The sequence below is a fragment of the Hylobates moloch genome, unplaced genomic scaffold, assembly GCF_009828535.3.
Source record: "Hylobates moloch isolate HMO894 unplaced genomic scaffold, HMol_V3 SCAFFOLD_4, whole genome shotgun sequence".
NCBI lineage: Eukaryota > Metazoa > Chordata > Mammalia > Primates > Hylobatidae > Hylobates > Hylobates moloch.
Window position 1 is genome coordinate 29,446,868 of NW_026652279.1, and position 21,305 is coordinate 29,468,172.

Consider the following 21,305-nt stretch of genomic DNA (forward strand, 5'->3'; position numbering starts at 1 on the left):
TTCAAACGTCCATCCGCATACAAATAGGTTAATAAATTATAGTATAGTCATACAATGGAATACTATATATTTATGAAAATTAGTAAATCATAGTCTTTCACTAACAAGAACTTAAATTTTAGAAACCTCATACCAAATTTTAAGTGTCCCAAAAAACTACATATAGCATAATACCACTTAATAAAGCCTCAAAACAAGCAAAATTAAATAGTATGTTATTTTGTTTTACATAGTAGGTGATAAAGCTGTATTTTCTTCCTTTTTTTTTTTTTTTTTTTTTATTTTGAGACAATGTCTCACTCTGTCACCCAGACTGGAGTACAGTGGTGCAATCATAGCTTGGTTTACTGTAGTTTGACCTCCTGGGCTCAGGTGATCCTTCCATCTCAGCTACCAGAGTAGTAGCTGTGACTGCAGGTGCATGCCACCACACCTGCCTAATTTTTTTGTATTTTTTTATAGAAACAGGGTTTCACCTTGTTGCCCAGGCTAGTCTCGAACTCCTGGACTCAAGCGATCCATCCGCCTCAGTCTGTCAAAGTGTTGGGATTACAGGTGTGAGCCACCACACCCAGCCTATATGTTCTTAAAGATCAAGGAAATGACAAACACAAAATTGAGAATAATGATTATTTTGTCAAGCTTATTGCCTTTGTAACATCTCAATCACAATTTGGAATCACAAACTACCAGAGATGGAAGTGCTTTCTCATTTTATAGTTGAAAAAGGTGAGGCCCAGAAAGGAAGTTACGTGACATCTGTATTAATTCCACAAATTTTAATTTAGCACTATCATAGGCATTTGGATTCCATCCAGGGGTATAAGAGACTATTCCTGCCCCTGAGGAGCTTATAATTTTAATTGAGCAGTGAGGGAGGGGCAGAAAATAAACACTTAAACAATAATAAGTAAATTCTGTGGTGTGTTAGAAAGTCATAAGTGCTATTGGAAAGAAGAAAAACTGGAGCAGAGTAAAGAGGATCAAGTGTTCCAGAAGAGAGGTGGGGCAGGGACAGGCCACAGCATTAAATAGGTTGGCTTAGCCCCATTGAGAAGGTGAGACACAAAACTTGAAGGCGATGAAGGAAATAGGCAAGTGTGTATTTAGAGAAAGCTTTCTTCTTGAGGAAAGAAAGAAGTCAAGAGTGATTTCAAGGATTTTGGCTTGAGAAACTGGGAGGATGGCGTTGCATCTGCTGAGATGGAGAAAGCCACAAGTGAAGTGAGTTTGTAGGGGAGGGTCAGGACTTCAATTTGGACAGGTTGGCTTAGAGATGGCTATTAATTATTTAAATGAAGCTGTCAAGTAATCAGAACATACTCATCCAGAGTTCGAAATGGAAGTTTGGAGAAAGTTAAAATGCATGTTAATGACCAAAGCAATACTAATGCAGTGTTTTTTGCACCAAACAGGGCCAGATACATTTGAAAGAATTAGCAATTAAGTTTTATGAAGATGAACACAATAGAAATGAATAGGAATATGATGAACCCAAAAAATGGAGTCAGAAAACATATCCCATTCGATTTTTTTCAGCTCTTTCCAAAGACGTAAATATAGCAGAATATTCAGTTGGCCTCAAATTGACGTATTTGACATTTTGAGATAGCAGTCGATTTTGTGAGGATTTATCTGATTACTTCTCATGTTATTCCCATAGTTTCTTTCTGTCTGTAAGCCACAACAATGATGGGGCACACTTTCAACAGCATAAATAAGCAAAACAAATTCTGCAGGAAATTATGCAACGTAGAGAATTCCAAAAAAATTATCCACATGTGGATTTTTATTGGCCCTGATCATGTTTTAGAATGAAATGATTATAACTTTGCCAGGCTGCTTAGCACAATTACAAAGGCTGGGGCATGCTGTTGGAATGATTTGCAGAGAGACTTAACTGATTACATGGTGTTTTATTTGCATTACATTAAATCCAGAGCACTTCTTAGAGCATGCTGAAAACCAAATGTAGAGCCAAGATCCAATGAAAGCCGCAGCTGGATGTGGTCAGTGTCTAAGAGCTAAAAAAGGGACCTGGAGATCCTCTGGTTCTTTATTTTATAGCAAAGAAAATTAAGTTCCAGAGAGGTTAAGTGACTTGTCTAAAGTCACCAGTGACAGAATTGTATCAAGAACCTGCCTTTTCTGATTCCCAGGCCAGTATACCTTTCGCTGTAGGTTGCTGCTTCCATGTGTCATAAAGACTTAAAATTTGCTTCTTTTTTATATATATCCCTTTGCAGGGTTTCTTCCGGAGAACAATCAGATTGAAGCTTATCTATGACAGGTGTGATCTTAACTGTCGGATCCACAAAAAAAGTAGAAATAAATGTCAGTACTGTCGGTTTCAGAAATGCCTTGCAGTGGGGATGTCTCATAATGGTAAGTAAACAGTCATCACCATATACTTTATTATTCTCATTATAGCTGCCAGACCAGTGGACACTAAAGCCACTGCCAAAAATGTGTACAGTTTTTCCACCAAATACCAGAATTTAGAATATTGCATGCCGATAAAACATTTCTCATTTAGGTCAGTGTTTTTAATGTTTTATTATAGAACCTTTCTCTCTGTGGTTGAGCATCTGCCATGAGGAGAGAAGAGACTTGAAAAATCTGGGGGATGATGGGAAAAACTTTAGTGTTAGAACAAATATAATGATCATCATGATTAACTTTTATATTGCTTCATGCATTAAAAACAGAATTAAAATTTACTTTTGTGTATCAGTAGTGTCTTTCTACTTTAAATGTAAGAAAATCCTGAAGATGTCTGGGTCTGAAATTTTAAATGGCATATGAGAATTTAGACTCATTTAATTTTTTTTTTTTTTTTTTTTTTTTTGCTGTTTATTATACAAAGACGAGTATTCCTTTCCTTCACTTCAAGGAACGTCCATGAGTTGAGGAAAGGCTAAAACAAATTATTTTTATAGTTCTGCAAAACTTCAAAGCCATAGAAACATAAGAGAATAAAACTTTCTACTTTTGAAACCTGTGTCTAAAGTCAATCTTATGACTTTGGGTGTCAACTTAAGGGAAATGATGTAGAAGACCTGAGAAAAGACCCATTATTTCATGATCTGTGGAACTAACTCAGTAAGGTCCTGGAAGACAAACATGTTTGAAAAAATAATTCTTGGTCACTATTTGGTTCTGATTGGTTGCCTGGCTGACAAAATAAATTTTAGGTGTAACTTGATAGTATTATATGTGTCTAGTATTAATCAGTTCTTTTCAATGCACTCAAGAAATAAAAAATGCCAACATGATCAAATTAAATTTGAAGTTTCATTTCATCAGCTATCCTATTTTTTCTTTCTTTTGTTTTCATATTTCTCAAAACTGATCTAGTAAGAAGGCAGTCTTCATCTATATGCACTCTAGAGCATCTGAGAAAATTAAATTTTTGCTCTATCATGCAGATATTTGGTTTTCACAGTGGAAACCATCAAGATATTTGAGAGTCACTCATTGATTAATAACCTACCCTTTAAAAATAGTTCACAAAATTCTATCTGTATGATTACTATGGGTCGGTTCTTCTAAAGGCAAGAATGTATTTTGAATAGAGCTATCAGCAGTACTGAACAGGATGGAAATTTTGTCCAACTTTCCTCAACAATTGACTACATCTGCTGTATACAACTGTAGTCATGGATTGCAAAATAATTTGCTGGTTCAGTTCCATCAGTTTCCTTTTTATTTCAGACCTCATAAAACATAAGGGCAAGCTTCCAAGTCAAGGGTTGTATTTTAGGTGATGCAATCAAGTTGCAATAAACTTATTTCATCTTTATGAAGAAATCATTGACTTTGAGGTCATTATCACTGAGACAGCCTAGGAAAGCATGCCAGTTCCGCTTTTAACACTATTTTTTGCCTATTAAAAAATTATCACTTCACACATTCATGTAAAATATAATTCCTGTTACTTATAGGCAATGCATACATTGATGTAAGATATATTTCCTGTTGCTTACAGGCATTGCATACGTTTACTTAAAATCAATCTCCAATTGCTTATTGTTTATAGGCAAATATTATTTAAACCCCAACCTATATAGTATGGATTATACAATTTTCTCCTCCCATAAAATCAAAGAAAGCTATCATAAACTTGATAGGTCACATTTTGACTTCATATGACAATTTATTTTATTTCTAGAGGGTCAATCTTGATAGGGAGTGTTTGTTCAGTTCTAGCAAAAGCAAGAAAATATAGGAATTAAGTGTCATGACATCAGAGACTTAGGCAGTTCAACACTTCAAAAATTGCAAACATAGCTAAGAAAACCTCAGAGGTTTTTATGGGAGTTTGTTTGCTGCACAGAAAAGAAACATCAGACTAACAACAAGGTTTTGATTAGTTTTGTCTGTTAGCTGCATGAAGAAAACATTTCTAAATACAAAGTTTTCTAGGAAGTTGAGTCACTATTTAAAATCCATTGCTTTGACCAATGTGAAGCCAACAGGGTTTTCGTTCATATAGAATGCCTTTTTATCAAAAGAGGCTCTGAGTGTTATACCAAAATCAGCAGCCAGCTGTTTTCAGTATGTGCGAGAAAACATGAACGTCCCCCAAAGCAAATGTACTCCATTCTGTGTTAACCTTATTTCTGCTCTCTAGTCTCTGATTAGTCTGGTTGATGAATGTAGCTTCCCCTTTGGCCATGCACTCACAGCTTTGAAGGAGGCTTCTGAAGGAACTGATAGGGAACCCTAGGGGCTCTTGCTAATGTTGTTGGATAGTCACTGAAATCAGTGATCACCATGTCCTTTCACTTTGAAAATTCTATGATTCTGTATAATCAAACAACCTAACTCACTGGATTTTTCACTTTTCAACCAGCTATTCTGTGTCTTGCAGTGCTCTGGTCTTCACAAATATGTAGGCACCTGGCATGTCAGTTGCCTGAATTTGAAAGTTTTCACCTATATGTTTTGGTACCATAAAAATAAAAATATAATTTATATATCTGAATCAGGTCTATATGTTATGATCAATTGCTCAGCAATTTCAGGCAGTTGGTTTGGTGGTTATGTAGTGATGTAGCCTGAGGGCAGAAATCCAGAGCCTCTGGGCTAGAGAAAGTATAAATGACATCCTAGGCTATGTAGGGTTACAGCTCTTCAGAAGGAACTTTCATTTTCATTGTGACACATCGCCTACATGTTGTAGAAGAACATAGTTTCAGAATTCTTCCAGTTAGAAACATAGTTTCTCAAATATTCACTTTCAGCATTGGGTAGAAAAAGTACCCAGGTGATGGACTGATTGATATGTTTCAGAAATATGTTTTTTCCTGCAAGTAATGAAAATAAACACACGTTCTTAATTATTTTGGTCATTTAACAACCCATCATTTCTAGACCATGGGTTAATTCCACCGATTGCTCAGAAGCCTTCCTGAGTCATCTCAAGCACAATCAATTCACTACTGTGTCTAGACACTGCCCTTAGAGGAAAGCTCAAAATGAAAATGAAGCAGAAATACAGACCCGCTTCCTAGGCCACTCAGCAGTGCATGTAACTTACCAAGTGATCATTGCATCAACTACTCTTTGTTAGTGAAGCTGGTGTCTGCAGAATCTTGATAAAAAGACTCATAGATAATGTTGCTTCTTTAGTCAGATGGGCTCTTGCACGCATTTTTATAGTTTTTCAAAGTAGTCATTTTTGTTTTAAAATCTTGCTGCCAAGTCCTTTATAGTAATCACATTTTAAAAATATGTCTTCTTTATTTTTTATTTTTATTTTTATTTTTTTGAGACGGAGTCTCTCTCTGTCACCCAGTCTGGAGTACAATGGTACGATCTCGGCTCACTGCAACCTCCACCTCCCGGGTTCAAGTGATTCTCCTGCCTCAGCCTCCTGAGTAGCTGGGATTACAGGTGCCCCCAACCACACCCAGCTGATTTTTGTATTTTTAGTAAAGACGGGGTTTCACCATGTTGGCCAGGATGGTCTTGAACTCCTGACCTCAGGTGATCCGCCCACCTCAGCCTCCTAAAGTGCTAGGATTACAGGCATGAGCCACCACGCTGGCCTTGTCCTCTTTATTTTTAATAAAATTATTTAGTCATTAAGAATTTTGGCTAGTGGGCTGGGCAAGGTGGCTCATGCCCGTAATCTCAGCACTTTGGGAGGCTGAGGTCAGAGGACCACTTGAGCTGAGGAGTTCGAGACCAGCCTGGGAAACATGGCAAGACTCCATTTCTACTAAAACTACAAAAAATTAGTCGAGCATGATGGCTTGCGCCTGTGGTTTCAGCTACTCGGGAGTCTGGAGTGGGAAGATCACTTTAGCCCAGGGGGTGGAAGTTGCAGTGAGCCGTGATCGCACCACTGCACTCCAGCCTGGGTAACAGAGCAAGACCCTGTCTCAAAAAAAAAAAAAAAAAATTTTGACTAGTGAATAATTCATATTCAGAGCTCTTTTTAATGTATGAACTAAATAATAAAATAGTAAGTTTAGGCTAAGTGCACTTTTTATTTTTAAAATTTTCTGTATTTATTATTACTATTTTTAGACATGGAGTCTCCCTGTGTTGCTTAGGCTGGGCACACCTCAGCATCTGGAGTTGCTGAAACTACAGGCATGTGCCACTGCACCTGACCTATTTAAGAAAATAATCTAGAGAAGAATTGACATGTTATTTATGAATCATTCAGTTAGGTTTTCTCTATAACATTGAGATTTTGTTAAAAATATGTTTTTCATAAATTTAAAAACTATTGAAATCTTAGCTTTGCTGACTAGGATGTCTTATTATATAAATGAGAGAGAGTTTGTAATTAAAAAAAAAAAACTGACAACTTTCAAAATAGTTTCTCAGTGGCTTCATAAAAATCCAGAGAAAAGATTTCACAAATTTTTGCGACACTCAACCTTTTTTTTTTTTAATTATACTTTAAGTTTTAGGGTACATGTGCACAATGTGCAGGTTTGTTACATATGTATCCATGTGCCATGTTGTTTTGCTGCACCCATTAACTCCTCATTTAGCATTAGGTGTATCTCCTAATGCTGTCCCTCCCCCCTGCCCCCACCCCACAACAGTCCCCGGAGTGTGATGTTCCCCTTCCTGTGTCCATGAGTTCTCATTGTTCAGTTCCCACCTATGAGTGAGAACGTGTAGTGTTTGGTTTCCTGTCCTTGCGATAGTTTACTGAGAATGATAGTTTCCAGCTTCATCCATGTCCCTACAAAGGACATGAACTCATCATTTTTTATGGCTGCATAGTATTCCATGGTGCCACATTTTCTTAATCCAGTCTATCCTTGTTGGACATTTGGGTTGGTTCCAACTCTTTGCTATTGTGAATAGTGCCGCAGTAAACATACGTGTGCATGTATCTTTATAGCAGCATGATTTATAGCCCTTTCGGTATATACCCAGTAATGGGATGGCTGGGTCAAATGGTATTTCTAGTTCTAGATCCCTGAGGAATCGCCACACTGACTTCCACAATGGCTGAACTAGTTTACAGTCCCACCAACAGTGCAAAAGTGTTCTTATTTCTCCACATCCTCTCCAGCACCTGTTGTTTCCTGACTTTTTAATGATGGCCATTCTAACTGGTGTGAGATGGTATCTCTCTGTGGTTTTGATTTGCATTTCTCTGATGGCCAGTGATGATGAGCATTTCTTCATGTGTTTTTTGGCTGCATAAATGTCTTCTTTTGAGAAGTGTCTGTTCATGTCCTTCGCCCACTTTTTGATGGGGTTGTTTGTTTTTTTCTTGTAAATTTGTTTAAGTTCTTTGTAGATTCTGGATATTAGACCTTTGTCAGATGAGTAGGTTGCAAAAATTTTCTCCCATTCTGTAGGTTGCCTGTTCACTCTGATGGTAGTTTCTTTCGCTGTGCAGAAGCTCTTTAGTTTAATTAGATCCCATTTGTCAATTTTGGCTTTTGTTGCCATTGCTTTTGGTGTTTTAGACATGAAGTCCTTGCCCACGCCTATGTCCTGAATGGTATTGACACTCAACATTTTTAAGGCAGTTCTCTCAGTGCCTTGCAAACAGCAGCTCTTGTGTATATTGAGAAAAGGAAAAATTCTGAATGGCAAATAATAGATTTCAACTTTAACCTGTTCCTTTTTATTATTATTAATTATTTTTGAGACAGAGTCTCGCTGTGTTGCCCAGGCTGGAGTGCAGTGGCGTGATCTAGGCTCACTGCAAGCTCCACCAACCGGGTTCACACCATTCTCCTGCCTCAGCCTCCTGAGTAGCTGGGACTACAGGCGCCCGCCACCATGCCCGGCTGATTTTTTGTATTTTTAGTAGAGACAGGGTTTCACCGTGTTAGCCAGGATGGTCTCGATCTCCTGACCTCGTCATCTGCCCACCTCAGCCTCTCCAAGTGCTGGGATTACAGGTGTGAGCCACCGCGCCTGGCTAACCTATTCCTTTTTTTTCTTTAGTCTTCTTGGTTGTGTAAAGAAAAATTACCCAAATCTTAACTTTCAGAAAAGGTAACAAAATCGTAATGCATGTGGCAGTACATGTTTGCTCCAGCTGCCCTGTCCCTCTACCCTGCGTGGACTCCAGAACCGCCCATGTTGGAGCCCACCTCCTTTCTCCACCCCTGCCCACTTTCCGCTCACACTTCAGGCAAACTCTGCATTTTGCTGTTCCTGGAAAATGGCTTATGCTTGGATACCTCTGGGCCTCTGTTGATATGTTTGTCTGTTCCCTGTGGAAATTCTACCTGACATTCAAGGCTGCATTCAAATGCCTTCCTTCCCATGAGACTTTTCTGATTCCCTGCTCTTCCTTTTCTATGTGTTTCATACCTTCCTGTGATATCACATTCTGCCTTAAAAAGCAAGAGAGTGATCAGATACATATTACCAAAAAAAAAAAAAAAAAAAACTACCGATAGCAGTAAAAATGATAGAGAAAAGACTGGATTTGGGAAATCCATCTGAAGACCAATGCAATATTAGGAAATAAGACATTGAGAAGGGTGAGAAGAAAGGAAATTGAGAGAAATATCAGAGCAGTGACCAATGAATAAAAGCGCCTGAAGGGAGAGAGGTTGTCAAAGATTATTTAGGATATCTAATTTGGGTGATAGAATGAATTAACCAAGAAAGGAACACAGGAATAAGAGCCGGTTTGGAGGAGAAAATTTTAAATTCAGTTTTATATTGTGTTAGAGATGCCTATGGAGTATCCAGCAACTATGTATAGAGGAATATAGGAGGATGTGAAAAATAAGGCTCCAAATTTCAGTAAAGAGAGAGCAGGAATCATCAGCACCCATTGTAGGTTAGAGAGGTCATACTAGGGACCACAGAATACAAGCTAAGGGAGAGGCACCATCAGAGAGATCTGGAGAGCAGCTGGCAGAACGTTAGAGGACCCAGAACAGCAGGAACCAGGACAAGAAATTTTAGAAATAAGAGGGTGGGGATGGTCGCCGGAGTTAAAGGCTGGGAGAATACTGAAGAGCTCAAGTCTATTGAGAACTTAGAAGAGGCCATTAGTTCTGGCCGAGAGAAAAGCATTCAGGATTTTTACAAAGTTTCGGTAAATCCCAGTGAGCCCAAAGCTAGATTGCAGTAGATCGAGAAGTGAATAGAAAGTGACAAACACAGACGGAGTGAAAACAACTCTTTCAGTAAGTTCAGTGGTGGAGGAAAGATAGCTTAAAGAGGAGGCAATAGTAGAGTCAGAACCTTCAACCTGGGCAGAAAAGCCAGAGCCAGTACAGAGAGATACACTAGAGAAAGACTCATCTGTGTAATATATCCAGTCTCCCCTACCAGACATGTCCTTTCCATCCTTTCCCCCAGCCCCATCTGTGTAGCAGTGTTGCATCAACCAAGTGTTCAGTGAATGAATTAAAGGATGTCAGAAAGACTTCAGGGAATCAGAGATTGAGTTAGAAGGTGAGCTGGTGGTGTTTTGCTCGTCTTCATTTTTGAAAGAAACCTAAGAAAATGTTTAAATGTCCTCTACAAATAGTGTGAAAAATGGTACCTTTGCATAAAAATAATTTAATATTAGTGCTAAATTTGCTCCTTGTTTTACTTTAGAGGAACTACAAAAGGATAGTTATTAGATTGCCAAATCCTGTAGAACCTCCAGCAGGCACAAGTTGTTTTTTTTCCCTCAAGAAAGAGAAGTGAGCCAAGCATGGTGGTGCATGCCTGTGATCCCAGCTACTCAGGAGGCTGAGGTGAGAGCATCCCTTGAACCCAGGTGTTCAAGGCTGCAGTGAGCCAAGATCATACTACTGTGCTCCAGCCCGGACAAGAGAATGAGACCCTGTCTCTTTAAAAAAAAAAAAAAAAAGAAAAGAAAAAGGATGGAAGGAAGGAAGGGAGGGAGGGAGGAAAAAAGGAAAAAGGAAAGGAGGGAAAGAAGGAAGGAAAGAAAGAGAGGTGAGCCGGGTGTAGTGGCTCATACCTGCAATTCCAGCACTTTGGGAGACTGAGTCAGGAGGATCACTTGGGCCAGGAGTTTTGGCGAGATCCCATCTCTACCAAAAAATAAAATAAAAATTAGCTGGGCATGATCATGCGTGTCTGTGGGTCCAGCCACTTGGGAGGCTGAGGCAGAATGATTGCTTGAGCCCAGAAGGTTGCAGTGAGCTATGATCATGCCACTACACTCCCACCTGGGTGATCGAGAAAGACCCTGTCAATAAAAAAAAAAATTTTAAAGAGAGATGGGAAAACAACTTATTGGCAACAGCACGTGTTCTTGTTTATATGCAACAAACATATAAAAAGTAGAAAAATTGACCATAAGACATATCCTTACTAATTTTCAAAAGCCTGATAATGATTGCAAATTCATCCCTTAGATGTGGAAAGACAAAAATAAGACTTATCTTATTTCATTCTTTTATTTTCTACTGATTTATTATTTTGAAAACCTGCTTTAATTAACCTTAGTAATTAAGTAGCATTTGTCTTTAATGCTCCTACAATTAGGTAGATGTTTTAAAAACATGCCGATTAATTGTTTCTTAGCATTATACCCAGATCCAAAAAGCAGGACATCTAACTATTCCATGTGCTTGGTGTTTGTGTGTTCAGCAATATCAGTACTAGATACACAATACAGAATCTATGACATGCTAGTAGTAGCTACATTCAGCTCAATAGAAGTGTGTTATATAAAGGAATGCTAATATGCTTTCCCAGAAGTTAATGAGTCTCTATCAGACCCAGTCTTCCTGAAGGGAGCCTATCAGTTCTGATATTGATAATTTTTTTTACCAAGATACCAGATTTCTCTGTAGGTGATGAATTATTCCAAATAGGAAACTGTGTGCCAGTGTTCTGAAAGTTGCTCTGTGTGACAGGTGCCAGATCTGTAGAACAGACAGAATGTATTTTTTTTGAGCCTCAAAAACTAGACAAATACTGCTTTTAAAAAGAGAGCAGAGCATGTTCTTGAGTACTATGTAGACATTTGTAGAACTTTAGAGCTAAATTTAGAGCTAGAGGAAGGAAACTTTAGAATCTTCTTTTCTAAGTTACTCATTCAGTAAATAAATCAGTTGAAGACCAGAGAAGTTCAGTAATTTTCTTAAAGCCACATAGCTAGTTTGTCACTGAGCTGAAACTAGAAATTAAACTTCCTGACTGCATTCAGTGCAGTATTCATTCCCTTGCTTTCCAGAGAGGCCAAAAGTTCTCGCTCAGTGACTCACAGTAAGACATGAAGCATTTTCCTTTTAAGATTAATCAGCAGTGGTAGAAGATTTGGAAAAATACACTTGTATATGAGTACACTCAACCTTTATCGTTCTGACCCCCGATCCAGAATGTTCATCTTCTATTTCTAAGCTCTCACTTCAGTCTTGCAGGAAACACCTCCCAACCTCCATCGCTTTCCTCCTCTTGGTTGTCAGATTCTCCACATAAAGGGTAGAACCTGAGGCTCAAGAATTACTTAACTAAAAAACACCATCTCACAAACAACTTAAAGATGGAAAGATAGAAATAGAGATAGGCAGACAGATAGACACATAGATTAGGTTTTCAGATTCTGTTCTTTCTCTGTGGGAGAGAGGTCAGCGTGCCATGACTACCAACCTGGTCTAGAACCCACAGCAGCCATAGTTACCAAGACCACAGCAATAAAAGCTGTGTTTGTTAAGCATTGCCATGTGCGTAGCACTGTGTTAAACACTTCCTGTGCCTCCTCTCATCACCTCACATGAGGTAGATAGGTACGATTATGTGGGACTCAAAAGCAACGAAATAATAAAACTGGCTTTTTTCCCCTTAAAAAAGGTATGCGTGCCTCAGCTGAAAGACAAAAAAAAAAAAAAAGTAGGCAAATAAAAATCCTTGTTTTCTGTACAATTTCAAATTTGTGTATGTTTTATGTGAATTTCATCTCACCAAATGGGATCGATTTTTCATTCCTTTTATGAACCTCTGGTGTATAAAAATGCTAAAATCACCTATATAATTGGTTGCACTGGTAGTTAAATGGAACCTAATTCGTAGCATGGGCATTTAACAATACAGATAATTTATTCACTGGAGTTAGCCTTTGGGGGGAACTTCAACTTATAAAAATACATTTTAGTGAGATTATAGCAGAGGGATCTCACTTTAATATATCCTAATTCTAAAATGGTTTTTAGGGGTATTTTTTGGTTATATTTGTTAGGTGATAGAAAAGCAAGACTAGTAAATGTAGTAAGTGGCTATCTTTGGCTGTTTATCCATTTAAATTAACTTTTTTGATTACCCATTAGGAAAAAATTGCTTTTATAGGTGTGTAAAGTTTTGCATATGTTTATAGCCTCTTACCTGTAAAAACTGAATCAGAGCTTAGAACCATGCCTGGCACACAATAGTCATTCAATAATTACTCCTTGAATAAAGAGACGGTATTGTGTGGTCTGTGAAATAACAAAAGTTCAGGAGCAGCAGATAGTTGGTGATTCTAGTCGCCTCTATTTTGTTATAGGATAACTGATTTTCTCGGAGTTTTACGCCAGAATTCCTTCTTCTTTTAATACGCCTTCTTCCTTAGTGCTTTTCTTATGATCATTTTCCCAAACTTCCTAATGGACATAGTGTCTCATTTTCTGTCTGTTTTTAAACCTGATATTTTGGAGTTTAATCCATCAAACATTTATTGTTAATCTACTATGTGTATTTTGTTACACCTAGGAACAAAGATGAGAAAACCTGTTACTCATATAATTTATATTCGAGTAGAATAACTGATATAAACCAACGTCGTAGTATAGTAACAGTTTAATACATGAGCTAATGTATGCATACAACAGGAGCCCAGCATTTAGGAAGTTTTTTATAAACTGTCCCAAACCCCAGGTTTTTTATATACTCCTAATTGAGTGGATGGATGGCCCATCAAAATGTCCCAGGGAAGACATACAATGTCAGAAGTTACCGAGTGACTCTGGTATGCTCTGCCTCCCCTACCCTCCCCACTCCTCAGTTGGGAACTACTGGTGAACAAGAAATGAACATAGTACAGCCATCCCTCTTTACTCCCTGGGATTGGCTACAGGACCCACTCAGATACCAAAATTCCTAAATGTGCAAGTCTCTGATATAAAATGGCATAGTATTTGCATGTAACCTACACATACCTTCCTGTATACTTTAGATCATCTCTACATGACTTATAATATCTAATACAGTATAAATACTGTATAAATAGTTCTTATGGCCAGGTGTCATGGCTCATGCCTGTAATCCCATCTCTTTGGGAGGTGGAGGCAGGAGGATCCCTTGAGCCCCAGGAGTTCGAGACCAGCCTGGGCAACATGGTGAAACCCTGTCTCTACAAAAAAATTAAAAATTAGCCAGGCGTGATGGCACACACCTGTAGTCCTAGCTACTCAGGAGGCTGAGGTGGGAGAATCGATTGAGTCCAGGAGATCGAGGCTGCAGTAAGCCATGATTGTGCCACTGCACTCCAGCCTGGGTGACAGAACGAGACCCTGTCTCAAAAAAAAAAAAAAAGTTGTTATACTGTATTTTTTTATTTGACTTACTTTTTAACATTGTTTTATTTATTTATTTTAGAGACAGAGTCTTGCTGTCACCCAGGCTAAAGTGTAGTGGCTCTATCACAACTCACTGCAGCCTCAAACTCCTGGGCTCAAGGGATCCTCCTACCTCAGCCTCCCGAGTAGCTGGGATTAGAGGCACATGCCACCATGCCCAGCTAATTATTTTTATTTTTATTTTTGTACAGACAGGGTCTCTCTAGGTTTCCCAGGCTGCTCTCAAATTCCTGGCCTCAGGCAGTCCTTTCACTTTGGCCTCCCAAAGTGCTGGGATTATAGGTGTGAGCCACCACACCAGCCCATATTATTTTTTATTGGTTCTTTTTTCCAAATATATTCAATCCACAGCTGGTTGAATCTGCACATGTGGAACCTGCGGGTATGGAGGGCCAACCGCATAAGGAATTATATCTGAGCAAAGTGGTCAGGAGGTCACAGAGGATTTTGAAAGAATATGCTATCTGGGGTTTTCTTTCCATTGTATTTCAAAATACATCAGACAAGGACTTAATATGTGCCAGAAATTGTACTAAGTGCTGAGGATACAATAATGAACAAGATTCCTGCCTTTGTGGAGATTATATGGCAAGGGAGGAAAGAAAACATTATAGATTAATTCCTGTGATCAGTGCTGTGAGATGAGGTCATATCCTGAGGGACCCAGACGAGCCTAGCGCCAGGGGCTGGGGTCACCAGTAGATAAAAATATGAACAACCATACCCCAGCCCCATGGAACAACACAGAAAGAAAATGGGGAAGAGTGAGTAGAGAAACAGGATTTTTGACCAAAACCTCCGAGTTTAAAGGTTTCTATATGAAGAGGCCATATACCAAGGATATATGCACTAAAAGTATCTAAATATAAGCTAATTCAATTTAAAGGAATCCCAACTGAGAGGTAAGATTTTCTTCCCCTCTAACTCCCAAGTCTGGTCTCTAAGGAGGCCCCTACAAAACAATAGTTGTATTAGTCAGCAATAAAATTTATTTAGGGTCAATGGAAATGAATTTATGAATTTGAGACTCAAGGGTACGTGTCAGTTTTTTCTTGGGAAAATCCAAGGTAATATTCACAGAGTGCTCAGATGGGAAAGTTATCATGTGCTGTCATGTCTCATGGTAGAAATGCTACCCTTAGCATTATAACATATAAAAGAACTATCTCTGGCTGGGCGCAGTGGCTCATGCCTGTAACCCCAACACTTTGGGAGGCTGAGGTGGGTGAATCACTTGAGGTCAGGAGTTTGAGACCCGCCTGGACAACATGGTAAAACCCTGTCTCTACTAAAAATACAAAACTGAGCCAGGCATGGTGGCCCACCCCTTGTAATCCCAGCTACTCAGGAGGCTGAGGCAGGAGAATCGCTTGAACCCAGGAGGCGGAGGTTGCAGTGAGCTGGGATTGTGCCACTGCACTCCAGCCTGGGCGACAGAGCAAGACTCCATCTCAAAATATAAAATAAAATAAAATAAAAATCTCTTTGTTCTGGGATTCAGCAGAGAGAGAGTCTTGCTAGAGACATAAACAAATATGACAGTCTCTGTGCTCGAGGAGCATATAGTCTAGTGAAGCTGATCACCATAAAAACACATGGCTGTGATACCACATCGTGAGTGTAAGAACAGAGCTATGTATGCATGGGGGAAAGTGGACATGATGGCCAGGTACCCTTATTATGGGAAACATAGAACCCAAAGTGTGCTCCCAAAGGAACATGATTCAAAATAATATTTTGCTGAATATATTGGTAAGAAGGAAAGAAAACATATCTGAGTTGAAAAGTTACAGTTTATTTTTTCCCCAAACTAGTCCCCACTAACCCCTCTTACATTTTCCTTGTTGCTTTTCTTTCTTTCATTATCTTCTTTCACACTTCCTCACCCTACAGGCAGCCAGTTTGTCTTTCTGACAAACATCATTAAGTGGTAACTCTGGAGAGTCGGGAGATAACTATGGCTTCTCTCCACTATGTGTAAAAGTGCTCTCTGGACTAGTAAGATGTGATAAAGTACCATCCATATTCTTTCTAACAGAGACAAACAGATCTTACAGACTCCCTGAGAACAAAGCCTATGTCTGTACAACTTTGAATTCTGCACAGTTTCGTATTTTAATTCGTGAAACGTGTTGATCCTTCTAAGTGCCTGACCTTAGGTCAAGTGCTGGGGATACAAAGAAGGTGACCTTTGAATTGGGTCTTGAGGGATGAATAGGAGTTGGTTCTCAATTATTTCACGTTTAAGTCAACATACTTTCCTCCCTTTGCTAAACTCTTGAATTCTTTCACTTTCTCAGCAGGATTATGCATTAACTTTTAAAAATGAAAGTGAACAGTTTAATTTTTACTGATGGTCTGTGCTACTTTTGTGAAATAAAAACATGAGCAAAGTGGTAGACAGAAACCAGAACTCGAGAGCAGTGGAGGAGGAGGGCTTCTACTGTGTGGGAACGAGGGCTGGGAGAGCACAGTGTGTGTTCAGAGCAGTAGTAATCCAATGATTCATCCTGTCATTCCTCTTCCTCTATAGCCATCAGGTTTGGGCGGATGCCACAGGCCGAGAAGGAGAAGCTGTTGGCGGAGATCTCCAGTGATATCGACCAGCTGAACCCAGAGTCCGCTGACCTCCGGGCCCTGGCAAAACATTTGTATGACTCATACATAAAGTCCTTCCCGCTGACCAAAGCAAAGGCGAGGGCGATCTTGACAGGAAAGACAACAGACAAATCAGTTAGTTCTCTTCTGCTGTCTTCATTGGGGGAGGCGGGGAGTTGTTTTGGGTTTTTGTTTCTTTGAGTAAATGGTTTACTGCACTACAAATGCACATGCAGAATATTGTTCAACTGTTGGCTGTTAACATATTGCAGGCTGAGTCTGAAACGCAGGAAGTGTTTTCAGATAGCATAAGTCAACATTATTTTGAAGAGGGACAAAAGTCCATGAAGTCTTTGAGAATAGTGTAAGAATGTATTGGTCATCCTAACTTTAATGAATGAACTTAAGCCCCCTCGGCCTATCACCCTCTTTTAGGATCCATCTCCTTTCTTGGCATCAAAATAACTGGCCACAGCAATACTCATTCAAGCAGCCTCGCTTTCCTCTGGGAAGAACCCAACCTAGGTTTAGAAAAGGTATTGAATCCCACTATTTCACCTTTCAGAACTACAGAGTTACCTCTTTTTTTTTTTTTTTTTTTTTTTTTTTTTTTCGCCCAGGCTGGAGTGCAGTGGCACAATCTCGGCTCACCGCAACCTCCCCCTCCCAGGTTAAAGCGATTATCATGCCTCAGCATCCCGAGTAGCTGGGATTACAGGCATGCACCACCATGCCCGGCTGATTTTTGTATTTTTAGTAGAGATGGGGTTTCACTATGTTGATCAGGCTCGTCTAGAGTTACCTCTTATGAAGTTCAACATGAGGCATAAAAATAGATTCTAGATATTATGTTACCTTTCTTTCCTTGTAGCATTCTTGATTATTCTGGGGCAACTAGAAGCACTATCCTTTTATTACATATGTGAATTTTATCTTCTGCAAGACTCTGAGCTGCCTGGGCCACTCCAGTGGACTCTCCAACATCTGTTCACTCACTGAGCAGCACTGTTTAGAAAACGCAGAATGGGTTGTAATTGTTACTGAGTTAGGTTTTCCAAGCAACAGAGCTCTTCCCTGACTGGAAACTGAGAAAACAACATGGAATTATAGAATAAAATTGTACCTGAATTATAATCCCAATTCTGCCATCAGCTTGGATGACCTGGATCATGTCTCTGTACCTCAGTTTTTTTGTTGTTGTTTTTTTGAGACAGAGTCTTGCTCTGTTGCCAGGCTGGAATGCAATGGTGTGATCTCGGCTCACTGCAACCTCTGCCTCCCTGGTTCAAGCAATTCTCTTGCCTCAGCCTCCCGAGTAGCTGGGACTACAGGCGCATGCCACCACGCCCTGCTAATTTTTTTGTATTTTTAGTAGAGATGGGTTTTCACCATGTTGGCCAGGATGGTCTTGATCTCCTGACCTCGTGATCTGCCCGCCTCTGCCTCCCAAAGTGCTGGGATTACAGGCATGAGCCACCGCACCCGGCTTTGTAGCTCAGTTTTTAATGACAGGGTTTGGCTTTGATTCTGATGTCTGCACAACGCTCCTAGGGCTGTAAGAACTGCAGAACACACTGAGAAGACACCGTCCCAGCCATGGAAAGCCCTTCTATGCAGTCATTTATTTTCACATGAACACCTCCCAGAGAGCTATGCAATTACTTGATAGATATGTGTAACTTTTCCCCTATTCAGATATATTGTTGGGAAAATCTCATTAACCTTTCATGTATTTTGATGACTATCTCAAGATGGTAGTTCTTCTGTTTAGCTAAACCATTTAGTAAGAGTAGAATCAGTTAATAGAAAAAGGAAACTTATGGCATAAAGCCATACAGTAATAAGGACAATGAGTTTTCTGATTTGAAAATAGGTCTTTGATACCTCAACAATAATATACCTGGATTCAATTCTTTACAGTATAAAAAAAAACCTTGCACATTTATTAGGTTCGTGCCACATGCACCTGACTACTGCTATTATTATCCTCTTTATTTTAGAGATGAGGAAAATAAAGTCCAGAGAGGTTAAACATTTTGCCCTAAGACCCCACAGCAAGTGTGTAGAAGACCTGGGACTATAATGCAGGTTTTCTGGCCTCTAGTTCAGAGCATTCGTAGCATGCTAGCCCCTCAGTAGCACAGTACTTTAGGAAGCTAGTCTTTCCCACTTGCTGGTAGTGAGCCAGGGAGACATAATACACTAAGAAAGCTTCACTCTGAGAAAACTTTCTATGATTGTTTTTTCTCAATTTTTAGAACAGTAGGAATTCTTTACCTCATCTGCTATCCCAACATATTCACAATTGGAAAATTTTTGTGCTGTTTCAGTTCTTTACAAATTACAAAAGTCCTTAACTGGGACTGCTGGCTTTTACATGCACAGGACTGCACAACACTGGTGATCATAAAGCTCATTCGTTCAGTGAGAAAATTGGCCATAGCAAATCAAAAATAAATGAAGACCTCTGCATAGCTGATTGGACTACAGAAAATAAACCATTCATATCCAGGAAGAAAAAATTAAAAGGATTGCTGAAAAGGAAAGAGCCCTAAAGCAAACTATCTACAGTTTTGGTTAGTTTTCTTTTCTTTTTTTTTCTTTTTTTTTTTTTTTGAGGTGGAGTCTTGCTCTGTTGCCCAGGTGGGACTGTCTTGTTATATTGGCCAGGCTGGCCTTGAACTCTGGGCTCAAGCAGTCCTCCCACCTCAGCCTCCCAAAGAGCTGGTATTACAGGTGTGAGCCACCAGCCATGGTTAGTTTTCATCAACTGCTTTCTCACCTTTTCATCCTCCAATTCATACCTGCAATCCTTATTAGAAATCCTGTCAACGTAATAGTACCAGAAAGTCAGGCAAAAGACTGAAAAAAAAAAAAAGCTTCGGTGGTCAAGAACCTAAAATTACACTACTGGTGTCCAACGTGCTCTTATCTGTGTTACTGGAGGACACCCTCAAGATACCTCACTCCAGTGACTCCTTGGCTCTAAATCTTTGAGTTAAAAAATACGGCGGTTCTTTATGGAATAAACAGGTATTAAGTTATTTAAAGGAGAGGGCTGCAAAATGCTTGATTATGGGCTTTTCAAGTTCAGAGGCCAAGCGTTTGTCATTTTCTTCCAGTAACTAGGACTGTGTCTTGCCCCTAATAGTTACTCAGACTATATTTGCCTAATTGAATTAAACACGGTTGCCTGTGCCCTTTGAAATTCCGGACTTTCAACAGAGGGCCTCTAGCCCAATATTTGCTTACCAAACTGGACATCATTGATGATCTGGATTCAGGCAGGGTCTGGAAAAAGAGGGACTGGGCCAAATTAAAATAATCCATTCACTGATGACACAAAACTAAACTACAATTGTTTGGCACCCTCTCTTCTCCTTATCTTGCAAAATCAAATTAAGCACTAGTGGAAAGAAACGGTTCAGAGAGGAATATGGGAAAGAAAAAAAAAAACAAAATGTGATTTCCAACGAGACTAGAGATTTGTTCTTTATCTACATGGTCATGTTATTCATTTGATAGCATCTATCTCAGGGGTATTATGTTATCTCTTGGCCAGGACTCATGAAAGTTAAGATTTGCATTGATAGGAAAAGTTTTGCAGAAATGTGGACTCTTGAGAGGGTGGGAGGTATATAAAAGTGGCTATGGCTGTGCAGCAGAGCAATTTGCATTTCTTATACACCCTGCTTGAGACTGATGTCATTAGTGTTGGTTAGGCCAAGGCTAGGGGAGGCTACTCAGAATAGTGGGTGACCAATTACCCAGAACCTTTGGAAAAGGAAATGACTTGATTGAAGAGGCCATTCTTTAAATGTATCTTACTGCTCGATTTCACCATTGCCTATTGTAGAATGCATGCTGCCCACTCAGCATTTGCCTCTAGGCAGACCAAGACTCCTTCCCCTCCCCAATTAAACTTCCTTCTCCTGTATCTTATTCCCTAGGGCCACTTGCACCTTTCAAAATGGATAAATTAAATTCCCCTGCTCCCCTTCTACCAATTTTAACATCATATCCTTGGTGTATGATGCCCTACTTTTCATTGTTTTGCCTAAATAAGAGTATGCTTGGGAATTTTAGGCTTAGGGCCGGGAAAAGATGGGATATGGAATCCTCAGCTGTAGATTGCCAGACAAGAAATTTTAGGAGCAATAGACCTTTTAACCACCCTCAATAGGATGGAACTGACTGTCCCCACAACCTATTTCCCTTTCAGTGGCTTGTTCCAGCCAAGGCCCCTTATTTAAGAGATCTTTCTGCACTCTGAAAACCATGCATATGCCAGAACTAGGTGCTCTGTTTCATGAAGGCAGTTTGATAACTGAATGGACTTTGGAAGTGCCCAGTGTTTGACTATTACCCTGGTGCGATGATCACACTGGGTGTATCATTGTCACATGATCCCATGTTTGTTGATGAGAATAAACAGTGGTTTTCAAAAACCATTTTCAGTGCCATGGTTTGTCATAAAACAATAAATAGAAAAACGCTTGATGTGCCTGCCAACTTTTCACCCCCTATCTAAGAGATGGCAAAGCTCTGGCTGCACTCTATCTGCAAATAAGGAATAAAACTTTTTATTTGTGCTATATTGGACTTTGGGTTCCAAAGCATCACATTGTTTATGGTAGCTACATGTCGAGTCACTGTTTTTATAATTATAAGAGCAAA

General features: G+C 39.4%; 1 protein-coding gene across 15 annotated transcripts in view; it reads left to right on the forward strand.

Annotated features, from left to right (window-relative positions):
• PPARG (peroxisome proliferator activated receptor gamma) overlaps positions 1-21,305 on the forward strand; it is a 179,661-nt gene that overhangs the window by 133,783 nt on the left and 24,573 nt on the right. For 14 of the 15 annotated variants that reach the window (XM_058437279.1, XM_058437277.1, XM_058437274.1 and 11 more), the window contains 2 exons: positions 2,247-2,385; positions 16,564-16,763. In XM_058437279.1, coding sequence (XP_058293262.1) covers positions 2,247-2,385; positions 16,564-16,763 — 339 coding nt within the window. Of the gene's footprint in view, positions 1-2,246; positions 2,386-16,563; positions 16,764-21,305 lie in introns of those variants that run through there. The other variant, XM_032149741.2, reaches the window with a different exon arrangement.